Source organism: Cyprinodon variegatus, unplaced genomic scaffold, assembly GCF_000732505.1.
Source record: "Cyprinodon variegatus isolate N-32 unplaced genomic scaffold, C_variegatus-1.0 Scaffold11, whole genome shotgun sequence".
NCBI classification, from domain to species: Eukaryota; Metazoa; Chordata; class Actinopteri; order Cyprinodontiformes; family Cyprinodontidae; genus Cyprinodon; species Cyprinodon variegatus.
In genome coordinates, this window is record NW_015150464.1 from 2676209 (window position 1) to 2685917 (window position 9709).

Here is a 9709-nt window from a genome sequence, read left to right on the forward strand (position 1 = left end):
TGTGAAGTCCCTAAACAGCTGTTTTCTCCTCCTTTTCGGAGGAAGATGATGCTGAGCGTCCTTTCCTTTAACAAACCAATGACCAAAGCAGCCTCCACACTGTCCCCGCCTTCCGTTCCTCTCCTCCAAGCCTGACGCGCATCTCCACCTAACGTGACTCATTTTCCAACAGTAGATTTCTCTCAGAATAGTCCAAGTTGTGCTGATTTGATTCAAAATAATGAAACAAACACCTCCTCCAGTTCCCTCCTGTTTGAAAGTTACAAAACCTCGATGCCAGTTTGTTCAGCCTTCTTTTTTCCACTGCTGCCTGATTCAGGATGGCAGGATGAGAAGAAGCACAATTGCATATTTATTTATTTGTGCGTAAAATCAAGCGAGACGCCCAGTTTTATTTGCCCCGCCGTGTTTGAGGATGTTATGAGTTTGTACATGTGCGCACATCTTGCTCCCCTTGTGCCACTGCGCGCTGCTTTGCTCCAGGGTTGGTCTATTTTAAATCACTCTGCAGGCAACGTTAGTCACCGCCGCGCATTAAGAGCAAAAAATGCAAAAGGGTAGAGTTATAAACGTGGAGGAAAAAGTGAATTTGACAATGCAGCTCCGGAAACAGAGGTGGTTCCTGCATGAATACAGAGGCGTAGCCAGACATTTTTTAGAAGGGTGGCCAGGTGGCCAGTCTGGTCAGGGTCCTCAGGGTCAATCTATACTAATCTAAACAGGAAAATGAACTAACTATACTTTCCTCCAACCTTTGCTAACAAATAGACACATATTTAAGCATCCTTGCTTCCTAGTTATAAGTCATAGTGGATAAAGTTCTTCCAGGTTTGATTTCCTTTCCATTGTCATTACTCATTCTGCTTAAAATAGAAATTTACTGTCAGGATTTGTTTGTGAATTGTTGACCCAAAAGCAGAGGCAGGAAGGCAGAGGTGAAGTTATAGTAGATTTAATGATGAGTACTGAAAACAAAGTCCAAAAACAAAACAAGAAACCAGGAGTCCAAAAATTCAAAGATCTAAAAAAAAAAACACATGAAAACACAAGTCAAACATTACCAAAAACCATGGAGTCATCAGGGGAATAACTGTAACCAGGAGGAAGGCTCGGAGAGATGAGTTGGAGGTAGACTGAGGAGGTCAAACAAACAAGAACTGAAGAGAGTGGGCATGTAAAGGAGACTGAGACAAAGAGAAGACAAATAAGCAGATTGGGAACAGGTGAGCACAGGGCAGGTGAGGAAAAGAGCAAGGGAAAAAGGAGAACACAAGAGGGCAGCAGAGGGGAACAAATAAAAAACATAGAAAGCTGAAAATAGCCAGAAAACACAACAAAAATAATAATTAAACCACTAAGAATATAAAACATGGAGCAAAGTAAAACTGAAAACTCAAAAGAAAAAAACAAAGCCAAAACTGAAACAGTAAAACCCGAAGAACACAATAAACTAAGAATTAAACAATTAAAAAACTATAAAACAAAGAGCAAAGCAAAACTGAACATCAAAAGAAAAACATTACAGAAACCTAACATTTACAGGTACTCATTTCAGAAAAAAAATAATATACCGGTATATATATATATATTTAAGAAGTTTTTATTAGAATAGTTTTAATTTATCTAGGATTAACTGAAGACTCCTAGATGACTTTCATTTTCTCTTTACCCCATATAACAAAATCTATTTTTAAAAAGAGCATGAATTCTGTACTTATCATCTTTAATGTTAGTATATTAATGTGCATAATTAACTGCAGTGTTTTTGTTGTCAAGTAATTTTTAATGTGTGAAAAATAAAGATTGTTTGGATATTGAGAGTATTACTGCTGCCACTATCTTTATTTTAGGGGGAAAAAATGGTAGGGGTTACCACAGGGGTGGCCAATGATTGGCTAAGGGTGGCCATGGCCACCCCTGGGCCCCATCTGACTCCGCCCCTGCATGAATGGCACCCTGAGTGGGACCATGCTTCTGTAGCCTCAAAAGAAAAACAAAGGAAATAGTGAGAAATTGGTTTACCTGAGAAGTTTGGGTCATGATCTAAATATCCTGATGTCCTTTTTATTAAGATTCAAAAGTCTTATTATCATTAAATTGGCAGTTTTTTTTCCTGAGACATATGTAGGTATAATATGTATACAAAATCAAGAGAAGATGCATCATACAGAAAGCCCATATTCTTATCTTCAGCTACCACAGTATACATGTCAGATTAAATAATACTACTTATACTTCAGTGATAGTATCAAGGTGCTACTTTATTGTATCTCTTATACCATATAAGTTGGTTGTGCTGTTCTTTTTACATCTCTATGCGGGTGATGAAGCAGACTGAAGATTTTTTATCATTGTCTCCCTTTTATCTCCTCTTTCTTTCATGTTTTCTCCTTTTTTTCTGTTCTACGTACATTGCAGTGTCTATAAAATCTGTAATGTTCCCTGCATGAATTATAATAAAGCTATTTATATGCATTAATCAAGCGGAACACCATGGCGATGGCCGTACTGCTTCATTTGAGAAAGCAAAATCTGTTGGGCTCTCTTTTTGGCATCAAGACAATTATTCTTATTGCCACATTGCACAGACGCACTGAGTTAGACTCAATGCACAAGGTGGCCCATCTTCTCTTAGACCTTCAACTACACGTAAACAAAAGAAAACCTACTTTTGGATGTGGGAAACAAAAGGATCCTAACTAAATTAACATCTCTGTTGGATAATGTCTCCCACCCCATGCATGAAGATGCTGCAGAACTGGAGAGCTCCTTCAGTGACAGACTACCTCACCCTAAATGCATCAGGGAGCATTATCACAGATCTATAACCATCAATGTTCCCAACAACCTCAATAAGTTGTTACACTTATGCTGATTTTGCACAGTTTCTATCTTAGTCAGTTAAATAACATACTGCTGTCATTTTGCACATCTCAGATGTTGCTGTTATTTTCAAATATCTATTACTGTAAAAATGTCCATAGCTGTATATTGGTTATTTATTCTCCATGTGCACAGTATTCATATTATTAAAACACTTAACAGGACAGTATTTTATTTGTTTATTTTTTGACTCGTCACTATTATGTTATTCTGATACACTTTTCTAAGGTCCACATTTGTGTGATAATTTTTTTTTCTATAATCCTTTTGTTGCTTTATACACCAGAATTTCCCTATTGTGGGACATAAAGGGATTTTCAATTCTATTCTATTCTCCAAAAATGTGTGTCTTTGAAAACTTTTAAAACAAAAAAATAAACTAATGCCATCTAATTTAGAAAATGTCCCTTTTTGAAAAACAGTCAGATGGATGAACTGTTTGAGCTCCACTTTTAAAGTCTGGCTGTTGATTTTTAAATAGAACGGTTGCAAGCTGCACTTCGATTGCATCATTGCAAAAACATTAATAAGCTCTTCTTCTGGTCCAGTCTCAAATGTTCCTCCAGGATCACCTTTTATGTAGCTTCAGCCATCTTTCAATCAACCAACTTTCTCTCTCCTTCGCAAAGAATAAACATAATAACACAGGTCATTTCTACTAAATTGACATTGGGTCAATTTAGTAGAATGTATTAAAGGGGCAGAGGTGGTCTTCTTGGTTTTTGTTTGTAAGGTTACATCTTAAGAATGTGTAAATCCAGCATAGTTTAGGATCAAAGAAAAACAAAAAAACAGAACGGCCTCACTGAATCTTGAATGTCTCACCACCAATGCAGAGCTTGCTTAGCACCAGCAGCATGATTGCATCACACACAAGATGAAGGAAAAGCTTTCTGACAGTGATACTACATGACAAGAAGGGAGGAAAATATGTCCAAGGAAAACTTTAAGCAAACATTGGATTCTACCAGAAGAACCAAAAGAGAAAGCTTCAGTCTCGTAAAACTGTTTTTTTCCCCTTCCTTTTAGATGAATCCTCCTTACAGATGTGTATATTATTTGGGAAAATAATTTTGTGTGAAGAAACCTATTTTATTTAAAATGTAAATTCAGTTTCTGCGTCCTATTTATTTTAGTAAACCATTTCCAATTTCCTTAGTTACGATTTCTTCTACAGAAATAAACTTGCCTCTTCTAGCTGCCAGGGACTTCCCTTCTCTTAACTCGATTCTTTTTCTGATATTCTGGATTTTCCCTCAGTCAAAGGAACGTAATTTAATCATCTAAGTGGAGTTTTATCTTTTCTATTTTTCCTAAAACATGAAACAAGAAAGTCCTGGATAGTGTATTGTGATGAACAACTATTTTGTTGTCGTCGTGATTTGGAATAACATATATAAGTAAAAAAAAAACAAATAATATTTAGAGAACCTGGAATGGACTTCAATACAAATTCTTCAAATCAGTTTATGATCGTTAACATGTTTATTTCATCAATTCGTCAAGAAAAAGTAAATAAAAAATAGAAAGATCTATTTTCTGGTATAAACCAAACCCACTGTTCACTGAATAGATAGATATAGTAGAAGGAAGCAAAAATCTTTACTTTTTAAAGACCCAATAAGCCCAATTCCAAAGCAAAAACCTAATAAAATAAGAAACAGTTAAAATTAAAAAGGCTCAGTATTCAACCTTAAATTAAAATAGCTGAAAATAAAACAAGAATGAAACTGGAAAAAAAATGTTTTTAGCTAAAAAAATAAAATAAAATGCATATATATATATATATATATTTATTGACATGTGAAATAAAACCTTTGTCTGCACTTATACACGTGCTTGTTAAAAAAAAAGACATCTGGAAGCAGTTAAAACCTTTTATTTTCAATAAATCAAATACATACGTTTGTTAAAAATGGTGGCAACAAAACAAAAAAAGTTTGAGATCTTATCCCAAAATTCAAACACTGGAAACCTCGTCACACGTTAATACATCGGCAAAGAAAGCCGAATAACGATCAGTTCAGTAGGGATGGAGGTTTATTACAGCCTTTTTATATCATACAGATATTTAAATTCATACATTTGATCCCTTTTCAGATCACGTTGAGCAAAACTTGCTCAACAGAATAAACAAGTTCCCTCAGTCAACAATTCCAGAACCAGCAGCATCTGATCAACATAGTTTAGATAGGATGAGGGCAGCTGGATGAGGCCTGATCGATTCATCAGCTCTCTATGCAGGTGATTTCAGCAGAGTTCCAGGATTTTCTCCCACCGATTAACTTCATGTCCTTATTTCTCCCAGCCTTTCCCTCCAGGTTGTGTGGGCACCCTGAGCCCTACTAAGCCTGCTACTTCCTCAGGGCTGCGTTCCCCCTTGCCGTGGTAGAGGTTATGCAGGGCCAGATGGTTCCTGGTGGACGCCAGCAGACACAGGTATGTGAGCGAGGCATGGTGCGCCTCCTGTTGGGCTCTGCAGTACCTTTCTCCTGTAACCTGTGACCAGAAAATACAAAATAAACAAACGAACGTAAACAAATAGACAATAATCCATTGGACTTTGACTAGGCCATTCTGGTTTTGGTTCTATTAGGCTTACTTTTAATTTCCAGCCTCAAACAAGTTTTTCTGGAAGTATTTCCTTTTATTTGGCATCAGACTTTTTCCCTGCTAAAAATGATTCCCATAGGATGATGCTGCCACCTCCATGTTTACCCATTAGAAGATGAAGTTAGTTTACATCGAGTAGAGAGACTTTACATCTAGACCAGGAAGTTTAATTTTGGTTTCATCTTACCAGAGGGCCTTCTTCCACATAGCTTAGCTGTTCAGCCAACATTGTTATTGGCAAACTTAAAGAACAATACTACTAAAATTCCTTTATTTAAATTAAAATCAGCTCAATAATTTCCATCTGGAGGTTTTTTTTTCTTGATTCTGTTCTTTCCACTAAAGACTCTGGATGACAAAGTCTACCATTGCTTATTTCACGTGGCAATTTTAGCATAAGAGCCTCATGAGAAACAACATGGCAGAGAAATGCTGGATAAGATTTGGAAAAACAGAATGGAAATGCTTTCAAACCTGAACGTGACAGTTGCAGTGTGGGAACACTTTAAATTTAAAACCAATGACAATACTTTCGTTTTTTCACAATAACTTCTGGCACAATTTATAATCCAGCAAAATGTATCACTGTGACAGGCCTAATAAGGACTTCCACTGTGCAATACTTCAAGAAAAAAAGGTATAATTTGAACAACTAACAGACCACCTCTCAGTAGGTTCTCTGACTTTTGCACTGGTCTCCTGGCTGCTCCTCTAACATCTAACATTAACAACCTTGTTGTACTTTCAGCAAGTTATGGACTGTTCTTTTTTATGTGATGAAAAGAACAGGGCTCGGTAAGATATGCAAAGCTGGAGATGTTATCTTAGAACTTTATCCTGCTATAAACTTCTCCAAAACATTTTCCCTGACCTCTTTGCTGTCTTAAATGTACACTTTAAAGCTCAGGCAGCAACGTACAGCGAGTCAAAACGAAATATGACAAGCAAGAGTTCCTCAAAGCTGTTTTGCTTCAATAAATAGATATGCATACAGCAATCCTGCTGAGCAGCGCCCTCCCAAGCATTAATAATGCAAGCTCTAAGCCTAGATGGCAAAGAAGACACCGACTGACAGATCCTGGACGATGGTGACTGATTTTTACCAGACACAAGAGAAATTGTGGAGCAGTGGGAGAATCCAGCCTAAAATACAGGGATAAGATATTTGGTCTTAAATATTTTCTGTGCTTAACCTCAACAGCTCACAGTGTTTCAGTAATGTATTTGTTTTAGAACACATTTAAAGCCCCACAAACGGCTTTGATAATAAACTTTATCAACATTACAGTAGGTATACAAAGTATGATAACCAAGTGATACAAACAATTTAAGTAATAAAACTTGTTTTGGGGATTTATTACATAATATCTGTGGATGTTTTGGAGATATCCTTCAATATTTTTCTATTTTTCCTTCCAGCTTTTATTGTCATTATACTGTCACAGGTACAGAGCAACGAAATTAACTATTTACATTTAACCCATCCCCTTGGGGAGCAGCGGACTGCCATCGTGGGGCACCTGGAAAGCTGTGTGTGGTTAGTCATAGGGAAGTGGCTGTTCCAACCGTTGCATTTCCGAATTCACCCCAGTGGTGCCCGACTTTACACGAGTGAATAAAGTGAATGTGATTGGTCGTTTATCAAGAGGGCAGGATTGTTGTGGCGGAAGGTTCCCAAGCAAGTTTGATTTTGGCCGGTTTCTCAGATCGCATCTTGCTAACCAGTTAGCAACTTAGTGCTAGTAGGTTCCCAATGGGAAATTACATTGGGACCGAGTAGCACTATATTGGTGACTTAGATACAACACTGTCAAGGAACGCTATGGACAGCGGAAACATGCAAGAGGAGGAGAGTTTACTGTCAGAGGTCGTGGATGAGTCTCCTCCGTCATACATTTTTTATTTCAAGGAGGAAAGCGGGGACGAAGATGTAGTGGAAGAGGACGCCAGGGCGGCAGAAGCTTGGTTTGGGGTAGAAAGCTTACAGCCCTTGCCTCGCAACGCTGCCAGTTCTGTTAGCTCTACGCCTGCTGAAGACAAAGACGTCAATCCCCATGAACAATGGGTCGGGACTCAATGGGAAAGTAAATTATTCTTATTTCAACTGTTGCGTATATTAGCTGCGAAATATGAATCAAGATGCTATGATTGGAAAAAATTGACAGATGAACGTTGATATATGGCCGAATTTAGGTGTTCAGGCTGACGTATAACTAACTGGCCTGCATAAGATAGCAAAAATAAAAAACAGCATTTATTATTTTTTTTAAGTAGAAATTTTCTTAATTTTGGGACAATATCATCTGATAAAGAGTACATTTATATACATGTTTAAGCCAGAATGATTTGACATTTAAATATGACTTCCCTACGACTTTAAGGGTCATGCTCAGGGACCCAGAGTGGCAGTCTGTTGAAGTGGGACTCAAACTCAGATCCTCAGGATTCCAAGCTCTATGCCCTAACCACTCACAAATATTTACCAGTATTGTAAGTTTTCTGTTTATTTTCTGTAGTTTACTGTATAACTGAACTGCAAGACAAAGGCAGAAACCTTTTTAGGTGAATTTCTTTTTAAAAATAATCTATAGTTTTGTTGAAACGCATGATAAACAACAATAAAATAAATAATAATACAATTCTAATTGTTCCTTATAAAATGAAATAATTCAGCACCAAAAGGGTAACCTATTTCTTTCACTGCGCTTAAAATCATATACTGTCATAACTTTTCATTATTAAGTTTTACATCTTATAAAATGTATTAAGCTTCAACATATCATGTATTTATTATTTTTTCATTATATTTATCTTTAACACAGGTGTCTGTAGCTAATGGCTAAAGAAACACACAAGGTTAATGTTTAGCATTAAAGTCAACGGTTAGCTGTTCCCAAAGCTAATGCTAACATGCCCTTCACTTCTACTCACCTTCAGCTTATTACATGTCAAAAACTACCAGTGTCTGACATTAATTTGTATTCTATAACTGTTTGTTTAGCGGTTTGATTTCAGAACTACAAAAATATGCCAGATATGAGCTGCTATGAATCTGAAGGGTAAGCTTAATTTTAGTGGGTAGCAAGTTAGCTAACATCTACCTGGGCTAAATTGGGACTAAACTCACCTTATTCTTGCGAAATTGATCTATGACATAGTTGTAAGCCAGCGACTGTTTGTAACTCTGTCCCTGAATCGCACGTAACTCTTTTAATATTCCTCTACAGACTCTTAAAGGAGATGAGAGCGACGCCATCTTCACGGTGTACTGCTTACCAGCAGCGCGTCAGGGCAGCCAGGCATTAGCAATCAAACAGAGCACTGTCATTCTGTGTAACAACCACAAGGTGGCGGCATTGTACGCTTTATAAATTGGATGACAGCTTGGCTTCTGCAACAGGTAATCTTTTTTTTTTTTTTTTTACAGGGATAATCACCATCACACCTGTTTGACATATTCCCTGTGGTTCATAGTTTTAAGGGGAAGAATTTAAAATGTATCAAGTTATTAAGTCAGCACACTAAAAAAAAAAAAAAAGAAAAAGAAAAAGAAAACCGTGGAAGGGGAGTTCAAGAGAGAGAAGTGCAGAAAGACCCCAGCATGTATCAACCTGGACACCTGCTTGGTGCAAAAATAAAGATATAAGCAACTGATCCATGTGCAACATCCCAAAAAGGAGATAATTAAAAAAGTAGAATAAATACACCTTTATGAAATACTGTAAAAAAAAAAAACATAAAATATATAATAAGAGGAGAAAATAAACACACAAATACACTTGAACCAGTAAATAAATTTACAAGCATAAAATAAACACTCCTATGAAAGAATTATCAAAACACAAAAAATATACCCTCTAAGAAAATTTTTTTTTTTTTTTTTGGGATTTTTATTTTTTCACGTTCATCTTTTTCTCGTTCATCTGCATTCTCATAAAAAGATATTTGATATTTTCTTTGCACGGCTATTGTAGTTTAGATAGCCATAATGGTTATCAGAACCACATCTAATGTGAGCGGTGTTTGAGTTTTGTCTAAATACTCAAGTAGTAACATTTCATATGCTGTCATTTCTGTAAAAAACAAAAAAAGAACAAAAAAAAAAATCTCTAATCTATCTCATTACTAAGGTGTATTACTAAGCTGCTAATGACCTATTAAAAAAACATCAAAATTTCCGATATATATTAGCAAATTTGTTTATTTTGGAAAA

At 36.5% G+C, this 9709-nt stretch overlaps 1 protein-coding gene across 1 annotated transcript; it reads right to left on the reverse strand.

Annotated features, from left to right (window-relative positions):
- Nucleotides 1-4905: 4905 nt before the first annotated feature.
- LOC107088319 (chromosome unknown open reading frame, human C7orf55) lies at nt 4906-8798 on the reverse strand. Its single transcript, XM_015380428.1, has 2 exons — nt 8624-8798; nt 4906-5382 (listed from the first exon to the last, which is right to left on the reverse strand). Exons 1-2 carry the CDS (start codon nt 8750-8752, stop codon nt 5179-5181), a joined length of 333 nt encoding a protein of 110 aa, XP_015235914.1. The 5' UTR covers nt 8753-8798; the 3' UTR covers nt 4906-5178.
- Between the last annotated feature and the right edge of the window lie 911 nt (nt 8799-9709).

Excerpts from the sequence above, each read along its gene's own strand:
- LOC107088319 (XM_015380428.1), bottom strand. The coding sequence starts at position 8,752 with ATGGCGTCGCTCTCATCTCCTTTAAGAGTCTGTAGAGGAATATTAAAA. Across the intron at positions 5,383-8,623 it reads ATCAATTTCGCAAGAATAAG|GTTACAGGAGAAAGGTACTG; the intron begins GTGAGTTTAGTC and ends TTCTGGTCACAG.